This window comes from Diprion similis, chromosome 11 (genome assembly GCF_021155765.1).
Source record: "Diprion similis isolate iyDipSimi1 chromosome 11, iyDipSimi1.1, whole genome shotgun sequence".
Lineage (NCBI taxonomy): Eukaryota > Metazoa > Arthropoda > Insecta > Hymenoptera > Diprionidae > Diprion > Diprion similis.
In genome coordinates, this window is record NC_060115.1 from 10,725,104 (window position 1) to 10,748,080 (window position 22,977).

The window sequence follows — 22,977 nt, forward strand, 5'->3', positions numbered from 1 at the left end:
CCTCAAAGGATCGGCATACCTACGCCAATTTTCTACAGAAAAAAAGATTTTTCGAAATTTCTCAGACCCCGATCCCCCCTTCAGGATTAACGGGATACCCTCGTCGATTTAAACGCTATCGTCGATATCTTCAAATATCAAAGTCCACGTCAACGTAAAAATCGACCAAAGCGTCCCCTTAAACAGGATGTTTTGTGTAGGCATAACCTGTAACCTTTCTTCCCTATCAAAAGAGAGGAGTTCCATTTATTATTTATCTACTTGGATCCGTTCAAATCAAGGACAAATAAGTAATCTGCTCAGACTAACGAGGTTGCACGAGCCGACGGGCTCTGACGAAACCGCGAACGTTACGGTATACGTATACGTTAACGCATACGTACACATTAATAGTGTATGCAACCTTGACTGCTAGAGAATTGCGATAATATAAGTACATAAAACGTGTAACGACGACGTTTCCGCGTGTCTATTTTCTCCGTTTTACATCCTGACTTTTGATATTTATTATTGTTATTGATTTGGGAATTATTTGAAAAAAAATATCATTTCGAATTATCCAATATTATTTGCAATAAATTGTAATGATGTGTTGATTTCTTTGTCTTAATCTTTTATCATCAGTTTTTAAATTTATATATATATATATATATTAAGAGATGCTATCGTCAATAATCCTTACCGACCACGTTAAATGTCACTTATTTTGACTAATATCAAACCTAGGCATCACTGATGTTAAAATAAGTACCATAATCATGCAATGCCGAATAAAAGTATCCGAATTATCTTATCTCATTATTATCGAATAATAAGTGACATTTAACTCAGTCGGTAAGGACTGATTAGAGGCACCCTCTTAAGTCAACCGAACAAATGATGATTCCTTACAGCGCGAAGTCAACAACACACAAACCATCCAAGTACAATAATTTTCTACAATTCTATAAAGAACTATTATACGATCAATTTATCAAGATATAAATTTCATTTATCATTTTCGTATATATTGTTATAAATATAATAATATCCTTGATGTGAACATATTTGCAGGTACATATTAATATCCATAGACGATATATCGAGAGCTGTAAGACGGTACGCGTGTATGCAGTTCCCGGACATACAGAGCTTGTCGCGTGGCGTCGATATTTCGACGTAATCGAGGATGCCGTGACGTCACGAGCGGCAAAACCCGCAGTACAACCAGGTTAAGTGGAACGACGGCGACGAGACGTGACGCGAGGCGACGTCAGCCGAGGCGAGCAATCCAGCCTTCTTGTATAACGTCGAACCTGCAGAGAGAAGAAGGGAAGAACCTCGGAGCCATTCGAACTAATAAGTAAAGTACACTTGGAATCAGTGATTCAGGAGTTCTCTCGAAGCTCAATCTTTGCAAGATAACCAATGACCGTAGAATTTTTTATTTCCAGGTTATGTCACGTGGTAAGATATCTTAATATGGGCGCCGATCAAACGCTAGCAATTTTATTTCGGCCGTAAGGATCGTTTCCGTATGCGGTAAAATCTTATTACATGTATCGAAAATAGTTTGGCAGTAATTATCGAGTATATGTAAATTATCACCTTTGGCAAATGTCTCAAGGTCGTGAGTTTATCTTAAAAAAAATTATATATAAACCAAGGATGAAAAACTGTATCGATGACACGCAATCATGTCCATAACCTGATGCTCAAAATTTTATAAACAGATCTATCGATTTTAAACAAATAAACGAACTTCCGTGTACTTAACAACTCAAAGTATTTGATGATAAGCGATCCGCCGCACGTTTGGAATGTCATACTCGTGTAAAATACTTGAGAATTTGTTGTTTCCACAGGTGACAGACAAAACGGTTAGGTACGGCAGTTCGAATGTTCGACAAAGAATACTTTTTTGTCCAAATATATCAACGCGCTGATAATTATAATTTCCAAGTATTGAGGTGTGCCTAAAAGTTCAGCTTCTTTCTTCAAAAAAGTTTCTTTCCAAGTAAGTTAATTCTCTTGAATTAAGAATTGAATAAATATAGTAACTTTTTCAATACGATAATCCGAAGATAAATATTTAAAAAAAGCGCTAAATCTTCCGATATCTTTCCTTATCCTAATGATAAATGTGACAAAATTACAACACAGGAAGTGTGAAGAGATTTGAAGGTGAATAAAATTATGACTTTTTATTTTACTCGCTCAATATTCGGTGTGAAATGAATAATTAGTTAGCAACGACATGTTGTAACGTTTGACGTAATTATTATAGTAACCGCAGTGAGTATTTAGTATAGATCACAAATATTGATCATCTACACTGTGAAATTTCAAATAAGATTTCGTCTGATTCGCATCGATTTGCGTTAAATTAGCGCAACAAGAGATTTACATTTATCGTCCGAAAATACATGTAACGCGAATTTCAACACCTTTTTTAAACATTTTTTCTCCTTCTCCTCTTTTCCACCTTCGTCACTCTTACTTTAAACTTACACAAGATATGACGCTGAGTAAACCAGACGAAATCAAATTACGAATAACAGTACTGCGCAGACAAAATAAGTTGAGCTTGAAAAAAATGCGAGAGTTTTTTTCCATTCCTTGCTGCAACAGTTTTATCACATCGTCAAAGTTCAAATCTATATATATATATATATATATATATATATATATATATATATATGCGTTATCTAAATTGTTTTTAGCACCGATATCAACGGCGTTGAAAAAAATTCAGTTACCTACACATCACACGCGATGCAGAATATGATCGGTTTTTTGTTGTAAACGACAATCTTCTTGAAACAAAGCTGCTGTAGTTTGTAATATAATAACGTCTATTAATAAAGCATTAATCGATCGAAATACTGATGACCACTTTACAATTTTTCATTCAATTATCAACTATATTTGAATGATAAAAAAAAAATGTAACTCTATCAATTTTTATTGCATAATCGCATTTTCTACACCTGAGGTAAGAAATTAGGAAACAAAGAAGAAGAAAAAAAGTGAAACACAGTATAAAACATGTGACAAAGGTAATTTGTATTCGTAAACAGAGCGAGTAAATCAAAAACGACTAAAGTTAGAAAATGAATTTAATTAAAGAACGTATAAATACGTACTTTTTCATTTTAAGTGTCCGTTGCATAAGAAATTTGAATAAAAAAAATTCTTTTTAATTTTTTTTTTTTTTTTTTTTTTTTTTTTTCTTACGTGTGTGACCAACACTTGATACCGACATGTGGTTGCCTACGCATAGGCGAGTGTCTATAATACGATACCTAAGCAGCCACGTGCAAGAGAAATCGAAGAATGGATCGAAGCATGAATCAATGAATGAATCCAATCGCGAGATTAAATAGCTCTACGTTTATACGGTCAAATAAAAAAGAAAAACTATTGCTTCTCGTTGTTTTTTATTCCTATTCGATCACCTTTGGTTGAATGATTTTTTATTTTATTTTTAAGTTCTTCTTGTTCACGTATCGCCACTGTAATGATCCTTAAAATTTTTCTTATCTGTGTTCTTTTTTCTTTCTTCTTTAACTATAATTATAATATCATTCATTTATATATATACACATTATACACACACACACGTGGAGAAGAAAAAGAGCAGATTTTACTCTGCGTAAAATAGTTTTCACTAACTATTATATTAAACCTAACGAGTCCCTTTTATTCCTACAGTTTCGATTAAAATCAACTCTTTTATTATCCGATCCTTTCTCGGGATGAGTAAATATAACTCGACATTGAATCAACACGTCTGTGCACATATAATTCGAATATATATATTCAAGGATACGTGTAATGAGTGAAGCAATTAATCAACTATCATTTCGACAATTTTATACTTTATAATGAACACAATCATCTTCCGTATACGTACGTATATCCGAACAGACTTTTTACTGTCGCTGTGTTTCCTTGAATTTGCTGTACAAACGAAATGAGACGAGAAAAAAAGAATTGCCAATAAAAAAAAAAAAAAAAAAAAAATTCTAAAGCACGACAGTCTTGCAGAGAAGTATAAGGAAGTTGTTGATAAACGAAAACGATAATACTGTTTTTCAGTATAATTAGATACTTATACGGAAGCAAGCAACCAACGACGACCGGTTACAGGTAAAAACAAAACAAAATGAATAATAAAAAAAGAACTTTTTTAAACTTTTCTCTGCACGAGGGAACCTCATCGTCGCAATAACTCCGATTAATATCTAACGAATGAATATAAAATATATGTATGTATGTATGAATGTATATATGTATAGCGTATATTACGGAGAAAAGAAGACCCGTGTCATCGTCGTCGTCACTCGCCTACCCTGACCTACATAACATCTTCGCAGTAACGTCGAAGAAGCCTGGATCTTCGATATTCAATCCTTGATAGATAAATATATTGCAATTTAAACGTAATCAGCATCTCATTTACGGAATTCCAAAATATGACACTTGATTCGTAGGACAATAAAATTAATAACCCGTGAACGTTTTATTATTCAAATCTTTTTCCTTTTCCAAATGTATTTTTTCTTCATTTCTGAACATTCTTAAACTAATATATATATATATATATATATATATATATATATTAAAAGAAAAAGAAAAGAAGTTAAATATATATATATATTTAATTATTTAACTTCTTTTCTTTTTCTTTTTTCAATTCGAGGTTTGTGAAATTTCGTTATGACTTTTACTTCTGTAATTATTGCATAGAGATATGTATATACGCATATATAACAAGTTTTGCATTCATCGTCCGACATAACGGAACAACGGCGCACGTTTTTCACCCAATTATCTCACCTCCGCGCGATTCTTCTTTCCTCTGTTTTACTCCGTCATAACAATTTACTGGTTCGCTGCTTCCCGTTCAGTCAGATATTCACATAATCTTTTTCAAAACAATGAATATATACGCGGTTAACGGATTCCACGCTTTTAAGTTATCCGTGTAACAATTTTTCTTGTTTTCGACAGTTTTTCAAAATTTTATTTTTATTATCATTATTATTATTACTCTTTCTAGGGCTTTCATCTCTTCTTCGTTTTTTTTTCTCACATCGCGGCTGAAACTCTCACCGTTTTGAGGTCTATAGGTACATTAAAAAACGTACAAAAATGATTATACGATTACAATAAGTGAAGCTGTGTGAGTATAACGAATGGGAAAAAGATTTTCAATCATAATACTTAATGTTACCCAACTTGGTATACATATATAGGTATGTATCTACGTATACATATGTAATAAATGATATGAAAATCAATAAAATTACGCATGGTCTTTAAATTTCATATATATATATATATATAACTGTCGTTTATTATATATATATATGAGATATTCGAAAGTTTCGCAAGTTGTGAAAAATATGTCAAGATTCCGTCGTTAGTGTTCGTTTTTCTTTTGTTTCTACCAACTTTTTTATTCCTACCATAGATCATGTAACGAGAGACACAAGGTAGCAGGAAAGCCTCATCCGATCGTCGTCGCAGCACATAAATTTCAATCGACAAGCGTTGTCTGCTACGATATATAGGGTGAAAATATATAGCCCAAGTTTGTACGAAAAGAAAACGAAAAAGAATTGATTAACGAGTGATAAAAACAAGTCTCACATATATATGTATGTATATATCTCCTTTACACACCTCCAAGTTAATATAATATATCCAAGTGATAATTGAGTAGAATATGAAATAATGATATTATTCAATAACGGAGACGAATAAGAGAGGAGAGAAAAACAGAAAATACTCAAGTTGTGTGAATGTATAACAAATTGAATAAGATTTTTTTTTCATTGAACTGAAAACATGTGCCATCTCTGATCAAACAGGTTCGATACGATAGATGATAAAGTATCGATTCGTATTATAATTCGATAAGATAAAAAAATTTCTCTTTAGAAAATTCATTAATAATTCGTCGCACTTGACGATACTAATTGACGAGAATTTGAGACAATTGATTCGAGTTCACAATTGTAAACAACTAAAATGCATCGCTCTTATGGTACGTATGAATTTTTTTTTTTTTTTTTGTCCAAACGAGCTTACTTTATACAATTATCATGCGTATATTTTGCTTCTTATGGTGAAACTGTTAAACTCGTAAACGTAACTTTTTTTCTCCCGTCTATCTGTAAAAATTTGGTCAGAGTTCGCATGTATAAGTGTCTAATCTCATTTAGAATTAGCTTACGAATATCGTTATTTATATATATATATATACATCTAAAAAAAAAAAACGATTGATCTAGCCACAACGAAAGATATCCTAAAATTTGGCCAGACTTCGTCACTACGGATAAAAAAAAATAGAACCAAAATCGATTCAGTAGTTCTGGAGTTATGAGCGAATATACGAATAGGCTTCGAGTTTTATACAGAGTGAATTCCTAACGAATGCACGATCCGTCGTCTGCTAAAATTCAATGCGCACGTGCCACAATCCAAGAGCAACTGTTTACCAGAGTGACCAATTGTCTCTAGCCTAAATAATTTCAACGGTTATGAATTGAGGCCAGTCAAACATTTTGAGGTTAGAAACAGTTGGTCAGCCTGGAAAACAGTTGCTCTCGGATCATGGCACGTGCGCATTGGATCTTGGCAAATGGCGGATCATGCAGTTTTTAGGAATTCACTGTGTATATGCAAAGAAAATAGAGAATAAAGAAAAGATGGTATAATATTATCTCGAAGAGAGCACTCGATGTTAAGTGAATCTATATATATATATAGAGAAAAACGCGCGTATGTATTTTATACTCTGACCTAACACCGTGCCGCAAGTATATATGGGGCATTCCACGTCAAATTAGCAGGCCATGTACCCCACCCCCTTCGATTCTAATCATTTTTTAATATGACGTTCATAGCTATCAAAAAGGGTTTCCAAAATATTTTCAGATTTTCTTCATCCACTGGTGAAATTTATACAAAATCGCAAACCCAATTACGAAAACACCAGATTTTAGAATATTGAAAAATGAGTCACGCACGATAATAAGGTATAAAGATTAACTTTTTTGTTGCAAGTTTTTAGTTTCTCCATGTCAGAATTGTTTCTCTTCTTTGATTTTTTATATGCCTCGATCTAAATAGATTACAGAATCATATTATTTTCATCAATCAGTGATCTATTCGGATCGTGAAATAGAAAATCGAAAAAAAAAAAACTCCAATTCTAAAATGGAAAAACAAAAAACCTGCGAAAAAAAATAGTAAATATTGTTCTCCCATAATCGTGTCGTGGATTAAAAGTCACATTTCAAATCATAGAATCAGCGTTAATTTTTTCAAATACCCCAAAAATGGTCAATTTCACCGGCGGTTAAGAAAAAAATTACCTCAAAAAAAAAAACTAATCCAATGTATAATAGTAATGTATATATACATACGTATAACAGATCGCAACCAGTTCCGTTGTAATAAATCGTAATCGTGCGCGTAACTCCTCCTCGTTATCATAACTATCATGATAATTATCATAATTATCATCAGCACACAAGAGTTATAAGCGTGCAGAGTGCGATACAGCGAGCGTATATTGACTCGTTCGACAAGGTTGGAGGAGGTGGTGGTGAAGGAGAAAGAGGAGGAGGAAGAGGAGGAGGAGGAGGAGGAGGAGGAGGAGGAGGTCGTTCAGCAGTTATTGAATCGCCTCGAGTTACTACTCACTACCTTATGATACCCTTGCCCGTAGTCGATGCACCGCCATCTAGAAGAAGTGGGCTTTGGTGTGTAGTGTGGGGTGAAGGTGCGATACGTGCCGCAGCAGCAGCGACTGCTCGAGCTATTTTCAGACCTCGAAGGTTGAACCGTTCCTTGCTTCCTTACCGTTCCCTCATCGTCCTTATCTTTCCCGCGCCAAGCATAACGACGACTAATGCATTATGGGTGAAATACACGCCAATTTTTTTAAATCCATGTGCTTCACAGCAGGTGCTGAATGGTGTTTGAATTTCACCAATGAGGGTGAAGTAAGTTAGTTAGTAACGTCGCGCGTCGGTATCGAAATGTGGAAAGAAAGAAAAAGCTCCGTTTTGAACGGTTGGTACACCCGAAAAGAATTTGAGTTTTATTAACAGTTTACTAAATCTCAAGCATCTTTATTGTAACAACGTTCCTAACTTCAGTCTGGTTGAATATTGTGCCGTAGGTAGTCGATTTCAACGGAAGTTACCACCGATGACATCATTGAGGCTGTCGGATGTAGCGTATATAGCAACCGAGAACCAACCAACCAACTCGCAACCGCAAAATAATGACAACTTTTATCAGTCTTACAATCAGACTCATTTCATGAAACCCATATCTACACGGTCACATGTTGCAAGGTTGAAATTCGTAAGTTTAAAGACGAATTTTATTGAGTAACTGGTTATCCGAGGACTTTTGAATTGCCTGTAATTCGTTAAACCAGTGATACAGGATTACAAAAAACTCAACACATTGTGCCAATTCAACACTGAGATAATTCCAAAGTAGCAGAAAAGAGATTTTTAATCGAACGCTTGATTACATCGACGTCAACAACTTCAGCCTCGTCGCTTGTTTGAAACAATCTTCGCCTGTAGCTGCTTATGATGGAAAATTGTTTTTTGTTTTCTCGTAACAAGAAACTTCTAATATCAATTCAACTTGAACGGAAAACCCAAACAATATATGAAGGTATACGTACATACAGGGTGGGTAAAAAAAAAACCGGACGCGTCAACAGATTATTGAAGGTGAAAAAAGGTTCAACAAATCCCATTCTAAAAGCAATTCTCAGCGAAAACATTCCAATGCATTTTCATATGATCCTAAAATCACGAAATTAAACCTTTTCTCGCGTTTGAGTTACGTGGAATTTATTTTTGGATGTATATACGTCACATTAAAATCGACCAGGACATCCCCTTAAAGAGTAAATTGATCGTCAAATGCATTTTTACGTGTTTATCTAAATCCGAATTCCTTGCAGCTGCAGCGTATCGTTACTGAATACATATTACGTTTCCCATAATCCAACCAGAGACTTGAGTTTTGACAGCAATTTTCGCGAATCAAGACACGATCAGAGGTGCTAATCTTTCCGCGGAAAAATAACAAAACATGAACAAAGATTCATATAATAGATATATTTATGCTGTGTTTAAAAAATTCGCAGAATTATCATATCGCAAACGTTACATTGTTCCGAGCAATAATTATTATTGAACCAATTCTCGCCGAGTGCATAGAACAAAGAAACACTTGTGCTTCGAGCGTGATGATTAGATTCTCCGAAATCACAACTTGCACACATCACACAATTATATTGAATAACGCAATCGAATCGAATCGAACCGCATCGCTAACATTGCAGAACAGAAATATTTGTCAAGCATATTAAATATCAATCAGGCGTAATATGTTTACCGCGAAATTGTCAATAATTTACAAAAAAGCGTGAATTTCACTTCAACCTCGTCGATGTTATACATTATCATACATAAAAGAAGAGTTTTATTTTCATGGCGAGTATTTATAACACATTGTATAATAGATACAACCTAATCTCTATCTACGGACAGACGACGCATAATGGGAATCACTGGTCGTTGGCCCGTCAAAGTCATAATATTCGATAGAAACAACAACGTTGTTCTATCCGTAGGCCGATCCGGAACAGGCTCGAAACGTTATCGCGTTGGTCACGTTCGAAGTGCGTTGTTAATTAACGCGTGTCGAATCGGCGTTAATCGAAGACGATATGCGATCGGAAAAAGCGAATAGGAGAATTGAATTTTCGTATCGTTATAAAACGAATCTAACAAGTTTTCTACTTTGCACCTCGACTACTACAATTCCGCGTTCTTGTCGATAGAAAATCTATTATTATATATATATATATAAAAAAAAAATAAAAAAAAAATCTCCAAGAGACTTTGTTCTTTCAATAAACGAAACCGTAAGACAAAACCGAATCGAGAAGAAAACGAAAAGAAACGTGCCTAGAAAATTGACCGTCAAGAGTAATGATAATTCGAAAATAGCGAAATTCAACAAGATACAATCAATAATACAAAACGTTTTTATACGGTATAATTCGCATATTATTATAATACCCAGGTGTATAAGCTATGTATATAGATGAAACATGCATCAGGTATAATTTAACACCTGTGCAATATTCACACAGTTATAAATGTTTCATCGGTTATAAATGCATCTATGTACATATAATAGCTGACAAGGGGATGAGAGGATTGAGCTAAAAAAGGAAGAATTAACAGCACAGTGTTTTTCTACTCCCGGTTACGCGGCGTATATGTATACATATGTATATATGTAGATATATAATCTATAGATAGGGATAGAAACACGGGGGATAAAGAGGATCAATAGTATTCCAAGTGAAGTTATAGAATCACAAAGGGGATGTCGATTCGTCGTTCCTCCTTCTCTCTATACTCATCTGTTTCATGTATATATATATATATATATATATATATATATATATATATATGTATATATGTATATATAGACGTACATATAACGCCACGACGCCGCCCTGCACGATCTTTAATAAATCATACTTAAGGGTGGCTCGGAGAAAATCGCTTTCCGTTTTCCTCAATCTCCTTTTTTCTCCTCCTCCTTTTCTTATTTCGAATGCGTAACGCGGAGTAGCGTGGCGCTGGTTCATCACGCTTACAGGTATAGTATAAGAATAAAGTCCGTCTCTTTTCTTATGTTATTCATACACGTGCCTGCATGGGAGGAGACATTGAACTCATTCTAACGTGTACAATAATATACTAGTCATTTATATATATATATACATATACATTTATATATATTTATACAAATACATATATATAAATTATACGATGAAGTTGTATCTATAATTGAAGCAAGTATAAATAATTTATGAAAATCGGCAAATCCTGAATTGTTTTCTCACCCCCCCCCCCCCCCCCCCCCCATCCGTGAGTTAAATTCTATTTTATATAGTTCTGTGCGATAAACAGAAAGAAAAACGTGTACATATACACATACATACATACATATAGGTATATATATATAGTGAAAATAATAAGATTATCAAGGTTTAACTCCCCGCCACAATCGTTGATAGAAATTATTATACATGATGCGTTGGAAAATAATGAAAAATGTTAAAAATTTTGCGCAACAATTAGTAATCGTTTTAAATTTCCAGACTCGAGTCAATCCCACAAGTCGTTGATAACCATAACATATATAACAGTAAAAAAGTTTCGAAAAAAAGATAACAAAAAAAAAAAACCACACCGTATGCTGCGGCAAGTTTTCAACGCAAAATTGCCTGAAACCAGTTTGTACTAGCAGCTTACGTGTGAATATCGTGAGACGACGAAGTCATCGTCCCAAAGATTATCCCTCGGGATCCCCCCATGGAGGATGAAAACACCTATAGCTTTATGCTAGCCTAGCTAGAAGCAGCAAGTTGTTTTTAGAATCTTTTTTACTTCTTATCAAATCTTCACCGATTGCTTTTCCTTACCGTAACAAGAGATAAAATTTTATCAACGTTCTACCGATTATAAAAAAAAAAATAAAAAATTACACTACCTATACGATAACATCGCATGGCCGGCCGCTCTTGCGTCGCCTGCTGATTATAATACGTGAACTTGACACTCCCGCAAAATTTATCGCTCTGGCAAATGTAAGCCGCAAAAATTTTCAGAAAATAAGCATACAATTTTTTCATCACTCGCCAGTCTCTCTCTCTCTCTCTCTCTCTCTCTCGATACTCCATTTTGTTTTTGCAGGCCTACACTTACCGGTGTACCAAATGCCAAAAGGGGCGTAAAAAAAAGAAAATTCAAGTTTCGCTCTGAAACATAATAAAATTACACCATAAATGAAGCTACGTTAAAATAAAAATAAAGAATGTGAAATTGAACTGTAAGAAGAGAGATAAAAAAAAAACGGATGGCAAAATGGATAAAAGCAAAAGAAAATATTAAAAGATTCGGACGAAAATTTCTTTTCTTGGAGTATTTTTTAAATATCTAGTCAAAAATTTCTTTCATTCTCGATTTGGCTACATTTCTAATTAGAAAAAAGAAACTTTTTTTCACTTCACTTAAAGCGATTGACACAAGATAAAAGAAAAATAATACGCCCTTTTGGCATTTAGGACGCGTTATTTTATTCCTCTTTTCGATTTTCATATAAAAATTTTTCGAATTTACATTACATCGCTGAATTTAGAGAAAAACATATAGATTCTCACATACTATTTCCTCACTTGTATATATTTCCACCATTTAAGTATGCATCATACGTCTCTTTATTGCCTTGTACATTAATTATGCAACGTGGATGAAAAAAAAAAAAAAATAATAATAATTTCGAATTTCTTCGAAAAATCTATAGGAATTCCACCCCGATTATTGCGAAACATGTACACGTACAATGTAACAGGGCGTGAGTCGTAGACCGGAAACGGAACAACTCTTTGCCAAGTTAAGACGACGATTGGTGTGAGAGAGAAATAATATTTCCACCGCCAATATCTAGCGTTACGTTACTAACGCTGAAAATGATTCGGGGAATTGTTCCGCGTGCGTGAAACATTAGATTCGTCAATCGTTTCTTTTTTTTTTCCTCGATCTCAATCATGCGAAACAACGTACTGATATCGCAATAATAATAATAATAATAATAATAATAATAATAATAATAATAATAATAATATTAACAATAAGGTGTTATCAGGTGGTTTGAAATTCCATTCTTTTCAAACCATAAACTTGGCGATGCTTGTATTCTCGTTAAAGAAAAAATGAATCCGAATACTTGTATGATACATATTGATTACACTATAGTAATATATATATATATATATATATATATAATACATAGACGAGAATTTAAAAGTAAAGTTTACTTATACCAAAAATAGAAAATTTTCAATCGATTCAACATCGACTTTGGCGAATTCAAGCGCTTCTCTTTACACGCTTGCAAATAGGTACTAAATGGAAAAGATGTTGTAAGCAAAAGAGCACGTAACCTCCTCTAAAGCAAACAAGTTGGCGGATGTGAATTTTTACATTTCCTAAGAAAGTACAGGCTCTCATATTTACCGACAAACGTGTCTAAGCCTCACCTCGACGCCCCCCCCCCCCCCCTCCCAAAAACAAAAAAATAAAATAAAATAAAAAAAAAACACCCCAACGATTCGAAGTAAAATTAAATTAAAAATCCGGAAATCAGCAAATAAACAATTCGTGAATAATATCGATTCGCGAAATCCGCGCATACATATACACGGTGTCTACGGAATTGCAAACTTTGAACGAATATGCAAGAAAGTATAAGAGTCCTCGGATATTATAGAGATAAAAGTTACGTTCAAGAAATTTCAACGTCTCGACGAGATCAAAAAAAAAAATACGGCTACGTCTAATACGATTTCGCCATAAGAATCGTTGGAAAATATTGGCGTGCAGAATCGCGACGGCCAGCTAATCAGGTATATAAGTATTTGTCGGTTGTTCGACCGCTGCTGTAACGTTATGTATAGCGTTCGTTACGTAACGTCAACTCCGCATAGCGTTTAGCAGAGATAGACGGCTTGCAGGCAGGCAGTGAGCGAGAACGATAGATAAGTCAAGGTGGTGGGGTGAAGGAGGGAGGGAAACGAGATCGCGAGTATAAAATACCGGCAAAACATTAGCTGCTTTCTGCGAAGATGATAAAACACAACGGTTCTAACCTCTGACCTGTTGACCCGTGTGCCTGACGTCACTCGCGTCCTCGTCAAAAGTAAGATGGAAAGAGACACTGACGACAGGTGAATATCGAAATCGCCTCCATTTATCGCGTATAATAATTACACTGTGCACGATATGTTATATATATATATATATATATATATATATATATATATCGTCACTCTGTGTAAACAAGTAAGAAGAAATAATATTGATTTAGGTGAAACTCTTATATTTATATATATACACACACACACAGTGTATTTCAAACCAGCGATCTCCTTTTTTTTTCACAAAAATTCATCAATTTAATCCTCAAATTATAATACATTATTATCGTAAACACGTGCGAAACGAAAGACAAAACAAGGGTTTCAAGTTGAAAAATTGTAATTATGTACGAATAATGGGGTGGAAAAAAAAAAAAAAAAAAAAAAAAAGAATGCATTCAAGATATATTAAATATCATCGTGATACGTACTCGAAATTTGTATTATTTGATTGTAATTCGACTAAGATCCTTCTCGAAACTCGACTAAAATATGATATCATCCCCCCCAATTTTTTTGCATTTTTTTAATTTAATTTTAAGTAAATAAGGTAAAATATGAAATAACAAACACACATAATAGGGGATGGAAAAAAAATTTGTCTAAACACTTAATAATTAAGGACTTACCGAAAAGTCAGCGCAACTGTCTAAAACAGCCCCGCGACAACGGGATACGATACTGATGTGGTTATTATCCAAGTATGCAATGTATAATCCTGGTTTAAAGAAGAAGGTCGTGTCATCGGGAAAACACTCTACTCACGCACTGTCACTATGTAAATTATATCTGTATACTATATACACATATATATATATATATATGTATTATAACGATGTTGTATCCACCACGTACAACTTGACACTCTTTAGTATAATTTTCTCATATTTCATAAACAATTTACGACAGATGTGTAATTACCATCAATATGCCACAATACAATTCACTATCGTCGATTTTTTTTCATTTCAACTTCATAATTTTTCATCATATTTCACGCTCGTCACTGATAAATACGATTAAACGATTCATTATTGCATATTTCTCTTATTATTTGTCGTTGTAATCGTTATTATTATTATTGTTATTGTTTATGTTATTATTATTGTTGTTGTTTTTATTATTATTATTACTATCAACAAAGACGACGACGAAATGAATATATATATATATATATATATATTATATACACGTTGAAGGTGTAATAACGTATGATAATAATTATCAACAAACACAATATACGTTCTATATATACCTATAATAATGTATAATATAAACTTTAGTAGAGAGATTGAGTTTTAATATTTCCACACTTAAATACGCGAATGTAATAAACATTTACTAAAGATCGTTATGCAGTATTAGCTGCAGATGATTTTTGCATGTTTATTGCACACTTTCCTTCATTTTTATCATGTATTTCCTTCACTTTGCGTACATTCTAAAGAGCTGTAACCACATAATGAGAGAAATAAGAATAGAAACAAACTCGTACCGTCATACATGAGTGTTTGTACGTATGCATGTATGTATGTATGTATGTATGTATGCATGGATTCGTCGCAACAACGAAAATCCCCAAGGTACGTACTCCAGTAATTTTATTGTTACGTCGCAAAACGCTTCGCTATTAGACGCTATCAGAGATAATATATTACAACAACGAGTCCGTTTCGCAAACATTTTCTGCCAAAATTTACCGAATTCTTCAGTTTTCTATCCGTATTTTCCTCCGTCCAATCTTCCGAATACTTAACTGCATATACTTTTCTTCAATTTCAAATATATTTTCTTCGTATCAAAAATCAATCAAATATTCAATTTACTATCAGATCAACTCGTTAAATATTTTCATTGTTATTTTAATAACGATCAAATCTCATTCGTGGCTAAAAATACTAGTAATTATATATATATATATATACAACCGAATCTAACGTAACAACAACAGCAACAAAAATAATAGTAGTAGTAGTAGTATTAGTAGTAGTGACAATAATAACAATTAATAAAATAAGAATAAATCGCTCGACTTTTACAAATACCGAAATAACGAATCGCTGTACATCATATATTAGTTACAACTTACAAGAAGTACGTATTACAGTCCAGTTTCGCGTTATCTCTGGTAATCCTGAGATTCCAGGTCGTGCAAACAAACATCCAAGCAAACAATCGCGTCGCGGTCAATTCGTTAAGTGACTTTACGTCAAGTTATAGGACATAAACGTAATCACGTATGATACGCACTGCAAGCGTATAAATTCTATACGCGTAGGATAATATTTAAAGAAGACGAATAATGGAAAACGGCGAAACAATTGAGCGAATGAAAACGAAAAGTATTTGTAAGAAACAAACAAATAATAATTGTAATAGTAATAATTATAATAATAATAATAATAATAATAAAAATAAAAAGAACCAACAAACAAGTGTTATACTTGAGTAGATAAAAATACACGTATGTTGTTACATTACGTGTCGGTTGTCGGATGCAAACAGATAAAAAAAAAAATAAAAAAATAAAACGAAACCGATCAGCGCGACCGACGCGACGCGACGCTGATATCTGTAAGAAAGATGATACCGGGCTACCCTGTGTATGTAGGTGCAAGGACAACAAAACTGCTGGTTGAATCAACGAATCAGTTTATAATAATACCGAGTGTAATTATTATATACATATATATACGCTCGCAAACGCGAGAATCGTAAGAAGAAGCTCTTCTTCCTCCTCTTCTTCTTCTTCTTGTTATTATTATGATTATTACTATTATTATTCCTAATCTTGTGCCTCTTTAAATACCATCCACCAGGAGAGGGAGGAGAGGTAGGAGAGGTATTTCAGAAATCGTGGAAAGAAGATCTGTTCGGTCGCGTGCGTGCGTGCGTGCGTGCTTGCGTGCGTGTAAATAAATTGGTCCGGTATGAGGCATGACGTCGCTAATCGCGAGTCCTCCCACCCTCCCGTGCTTCGTGGCCTAACCAATCCTGGGGGGGGCGGAGACACGAAGCTGTTCGAGAGCCAATAGCGATATCTTACATAAAGCAAACACGATGACAAGTATCAGCAGCCGCAGCCGCAGCCGCAGCGGCTCGGCTCGGCTGTATTACAAAAGAAAAACTCGCGATGAAAATACGCGCAACCGAAAAAAAAAAATAATTTAAAGGCATCTCCTTCCACCCTCCCTCTCACTCTCTCTCTCTCTCTCTGTCTCCTCCTTCCGACTCCGAATGACGTCTTTTGGAAATTATAAAAACACCGGATGATAAGAATGTGATAAAATAATCATTACCGGCTCAAAAGTCATCGTGACATTGATTATATACATAAAATTCAAAGGCAAGAAAAAAAATTAGTCTAGTCTAGTCTATTTAAATTGTAATAACTATCTTACACGTAAAAATTAATCAAACCGATATCTCGTTACAACGTAATTAAGCATATATAATTGCGAATTAATCAATCAACAATACGAAGAATCATCGTCATCGAATCGCAGAATGGTGGAGAATCTTCTTTTCCCTGACCTCCGTCACACCCCCCTCCCACCCAACCCCACCCCACCCCTCCCCTCCCTCCGCCGACCGTGACGAGATCCCGTTTCGGAGAAGGACCACGACCTACCGTCACTGCACCGTTTCGTACCTGCAGGTTTCGTACCGAGTGTCGTGCAATGTAACATGTACGTACGTTTGTGCACGTCGAATCACTGTAAGTCCGTCCTATTAGCACCGTTCGATACACAAACACATTATTTCTCCTCATTTTTTTTTCCTTTTCTTTATCTTTATCTTTCTCTTTATCTTTATCTTTATCTTTTTCCCCTTGTTGGATCCAATCCTTCGTCGTTTGTGTCACTTAAAGATTCACTCATTGGACAATAGGGTTGGGAAGAAAGTAAGAAGTTGCATATAAATAAATTATTCGTTAAAGTCTAACGCCTCGAGTACGCGTTGGGGGTAATTTTCCAAAGTTGCGACGACGATACGTTGTTGTTATTCTTTACTGCCATTACGAATTAGTGTGTAAACATCTAAGGATACGGTGTTGTTGGTGGGGATTGGGTGGGTGGACGGGGAATGGCAGGGGGTGGGGGGGGGGGGGGGGATAAAAAGATACCAATAGGCAAGGGTATTTAAACGAGGAAAAAAAAATATGACAAGGTTACGATGTACGCACAGTGAGAATGGAGAAACAACGGCAAAATTATATATATATATATATATATATATATATAAAAATTAAAATCAAAGCATATGCATATATACACACAAATTACAAAACTAAATCCACAAACTCACACAGAAACTTTAACGAACGAAGAAGAACGTAACTCGCGTCGAGAACAATTATTGTAAACGGATATACGTATAATAGGCGTAAGTAAAACGGACCGACCGGTGTCCGTCTAGTTGGCGATCGGACTCAACACTGGCAGACGGTATTTTGCCGCGATGTACTAAGATGGCGTTTCGGTCGAGAACCACACTCTGTCTGCATGCGCACACAATTACACACGACGACGACGACGACGACGACGACGACGACGACGACGATGAGATGGCGGTGGAGGGGGAGGAGGAGGAGGACGGAGCCTCGCCGCCTCTACATGTGAGCGCTTCGGTGGTGCGATGCTGCTAGCAGTAGAGTGTAGTGGTGGTGCGTCAGACGTACACATGAACGCCCACACAGCGAAAGAGGAAATCACAGATAGACACCCACACAGGTAGAACCTGGCGATGACGACGCGTACTCGACGCCGCCGCTGGATATCGCGCGCATGCCACCGCCACCAACACCATTGCACACCCCGGTGAAAGAGAGAGAGAGAGAGAGAGAGAGAGAGAGAGAGACACGAGCTGATCGAGCGCCCACACACAGGCACGCGACGAACGTACGAACGAACGACGAACGAACGAACGGTACGATTCTCTCCTCTACCTACCTCTACCTCACCTACCTACCTACCTACCTACCTACCTACCTACCTACCTACCTACCAACCAACCTACCCGCCAACATCCTCCTAGTACGAGCGACGCGATGCAGATGTCACCGGAGGACGGACCGACCGGCTCGTCGAGGATGGCCGCAGGCACGCGCCCTACCGCCATCTTCTCTTCATTAACCAGTCCGTCGATCCCCCGCTAAACTCCACCTCGCTACCCCCCCCCCCCCACCCGCCGACGGGCTATCCGAAACGGCGTACGAGGCTAAAAGACCCCATGGAGTCGAGGGACGGATTGATATACCTTTTCATACTTCGTTCACAACCAAGAGCTTTCTGTGATACTCTTCTATTATCGTTATCTCCGATCCGTTATGCAGATATCCGAGGTACTATCTTATCTTGCACCTTTTTCGTATCAATCCGCGATCGCGAGGTTCGTTCGATAAGTTTTCGAGAAAGCTTTGGTGGTTACTTGGAATCCTACAACAAGTAGCTATTCGTCCCGCGAACGATTTAATTACTCTTTTACTACGGATGATTATTCCTTTCGAGGTTTACTCGTTAATACTTTCTGCTATGTTTTCGTATTCATACATACGTTCGTACATAAGTTTTTTCACTCGGGTAAAAGACGATGAAATTATCCACTCGACGGAAAGTATTTATTGTAGGTACATATATGCATATGTAACAACGTACATATACTTTCCGAAATCAGGTTGAATTTTGTAACGTTATTGTAACGGTGCATTGTTGAAAAAAAAAAAAAAAACTGGCTGTTTCGCAACTTGAAAGATTTTCTGGTATTCAGTAAACGGTAATACAGCATGAACAAACTCAGATTTGGTAAATTCAACTACTTCGGTTTTTTACTTTTCAACGTTTAGTTACTTTGATGTTATTAATCTCCGGATTTTCATTTTTTGATAACAGTAGCCGTGCATTGATAACAATATTTTCGATCCGTAAAATTACGGTAACAGAAGTAAACCGGAAAACTCTTATGAAAACCCCGATTATGAGATTTGATGTATAAATATGAATTTTATTCCTTCAGAAATCGATCGTATGAGACACTGTGTGACGTGAAAGAAAGCATCTGCCACCAACACAGTTGGTTTTAATTTTATACACTTGTTTCTGAGATACATTTGTTAGGAATATGAGTCACCCTGCCTCCAAAGAAGAAATATTTCTACCCAAGTGTTTATTTTAGGAATCTCACCGTCTGTACGGTTATTCGCAAAAGTGCGAAACCGACTATTGCGATTCATAAAAGTCTATGAATCAGTCAAAACAAAAAAAAAAAAAAATTTGCCCCACCTATTTTCAACTTTTCTTTTCAATTTTTCTTTATAACCGATGTAAATTACAGCAACAACAACAACAACGATACGAATAAACTCAAGAAATTATTTCAAAGATCAATTTTCTGAAACAAGATCATAAAGTAGAGAAAAAAAAATTAAAAGAAAGTTAATAGTAATAAATTTTCTGAACCAAAAATAATAAACAATCCAGAAGCATGGTGTTCATACATTTTCGTGTCCCCTCACAACAGCCTCTACACGTGTTATACATCGATGTGGTCGAGCGATAACCCGAAGGGGTTTAACAAACGACATTTCTATGGGTACTTTGCGATCGCGCTCGGCCATATCACGATAAACCGGGCTCAAGGAGATTCCGTCAATTACTACACCATTCGCATCGATTCCTCTCGCTCGAGTCTCTTGAATTTCCGTGAACAGATTTCCGTCGCAAATCTACTACATGTATATATATATATATATATACATATAACACCGTACGAACGACGATATAACTTTGCAAATTTGCAATCAGTTGCATCGAGTGCATGAGAAAAGTGAAATAGATTGTAGATTCAATCGTACTCTTCAGTCGTCAAAGTGTATTAAAATTTTCAACAATTTTTCTTTATATATACGAACATAAATACATCGTTAGTCCATTTTTTTATTTTTTACATACATTTTCTATAAATTGCAAGAAAAAAAAAAAAAAAAAACGACGGAATGAAATACACTAAAAAAATGCTAGGAAATATAAATCAAGCAAAAAATTGTTACATTATGATATATCAAACAATTACACGTAATTATAGGACTCACTGCATAATTTTTCAGACATTCTACGATGGTCCAGAACAATCTTCTATACATATGTGTATACGTAGATATACAGAAGTCTGGTGGAGGGTAGAGAGTGTGTGGAATTGGTGTGGTCAAAGTACCTTCCACGTGCTCGATCCAGCATATTGATTTTGTCTGCCGTAGAGGCGCATACCGTATAACCGTGGGTAGAACAGAGCCCGTAGTAACCCACACGGCCGAATATCAGACGGAATTTCTAACCACAGGGGATGAGGGTGAAAGGGAGGGAGAGAACTTCTCTTTATCGCGAGCCTCAAAATGTTTGTAATATTTCAATTGGGTTGCAGAAGTTTCTAAAAGTTTTATAAATTTCACCTACTACTCCTTCGTATCTTTTAGTTATAAACTATTTTCCCTCAGCGAGTGCGAGCAACATCCCTTAAATACTTCCTGGGGGTGGTAGAACAGTTATTTGATATTTCAAATGTAAGGATGATATTACTATGATGATATATTTACGAATCAGTTTTCAAGTTTGCGGAACGAACAACAGTGTGTTGTTTACATACAGTAGAGGTATATATGTGAGTAAATAAAAAATTATGTCCACCTATTCGATCAAGCATAACCTAACTAATCCTAAAGAAATAAGAAGCGAAGGTGAAGAAATACCGACATTTATAGAATTTCTCAGCACCGGAAGTCCCTCTTAACCGATCCCAAAAGCGGATACATCTTGACCGTTTATCGGTAATGGTAAAACCTACTTTCTTGTCAGCGGCGTTGTTTACAAGAATTTGCAAGATTGTTAACGAAAAATAAATTACAAGAACACGAAGATACTTATATACAAATAAAGATTTCGTGACCGATGTGAAAGGATGAAACGATCGTGTGACGCGATGGCAGAAAATGAGGTCGCGTTGAGACGAGGAAGGACCGACCAAAAGGAAAGAAAAAACCAAACCGAGGCACCAGGCGCCTGTCGTCTGCTGCAAGTAGATACTTACTCAGGTACCAACACTTGCATATCTACACAGAAGGACAAAATGCACTTTATGATTCTCCCCGTCGGAGGCGCAGGTAAGGTAAAACCTTCCTTCAAAGGAACACGTACCTACCTACCTACCTACCTACCTACCAGGCACCGATATACCTCCATGGACATACACAAACTCTCGGGGCAAACGCTGGAGTGACGTCACTGACAACTCGAAGACCGAAGCATCTATATATTACTTACTATATATATACTTACAGATGCGGTAAGATTAAATAAATATTCACAGAACGGCGGCTGGACTTTGCGACGTTCATTAACAAGGAGATGAAGAAGAATTGAGGGGAGAATTCGGTGAAATTTTCAGAAAACAAATCCTTCCACCAATTTTTAGATTTAAACAATTTTCCGCAGACGAGAGGTCGAAACTTTTTTTTTCAACGCATACAATACCATAATCTAAAAATTGGTAAAACGACGTTTTTTTTTGTACGCCTGTATTTTAATCGTGTAAGATTTTAAAAAACCGATTTTTTTTTTTGAAAAAAGTACCTAATCGCAAATCTGTCTTCTCTACTTGTTCCTGCAACTCCTGCACCGATGCGGAAGCTGCTGGCACCGCCAAGCATCCGCCAGACAACGCATAGTCGCGTTGTATGTACATGCATAGCTGCACTAAAGTCCAAACAAAAGACACTTGGGGTAACTATTTGGGCGAACCATAGACAACATCTGGGTCCTCAATAGCTCGGTTGGGGTCGCGTGTATGCAGCAGGGCAGCCGCAGTTTTGGACTCCAAGGTACAACGAGACGTTTGGAAATCTAATTCTTGCTTGTTTTCACAAGAATCATCCCTTAATGACACGAATAAGATTGTTATAATAAGTAGAAAGCACAAAGAGCATATTTCTTTATTCAACTCGACAACTTGTCAATCAATAAAATGATTACCATAATTTTTCCGCGACTATATATATGACTATAAAATAATTGAACGATATTTTAGTAATAATTTTCGTTGTGAATGAATAACAATTGATTCGGGTCGTCATTGAAATGATTCAAAATTCATGTAAGATTATAAAACACATATAC

The 22,977-nt window shown here is 35.7% G+C and overlaps 1 protein-coding gene across 5 annotated transcripts in view; it reads right to left on the reverse strand.

Moving 5' to 3' along the window:
* LOC124412107 (AF4/FMR2 family member lilli) overlaps positions 1-22,977 on the reverse strand; it is a 203,743-nt gene that overhangs the window by 103,966 nt on the left and 76,800 nt on the right. The window contains exon 2 of one of the 5 annotated variants that reach the window (XM_046891732.1): positions 19,994-19,996. The exons of 3 other annotated variants lie outside the window; for them this stretch is intronic. In XM_046891732.1, the coding sequence (XP_046747688.1) occupies positions 19,994-19,996 (3 nt within the window). Of the gene's footprint in view, positions 1-14,439; positions 14,818-19,993; positions 19,997-22,977 lie in introns of those variants that run through there. One more of the 5 variants, XM_046891734.1, reaches the window with a different exon arrangement.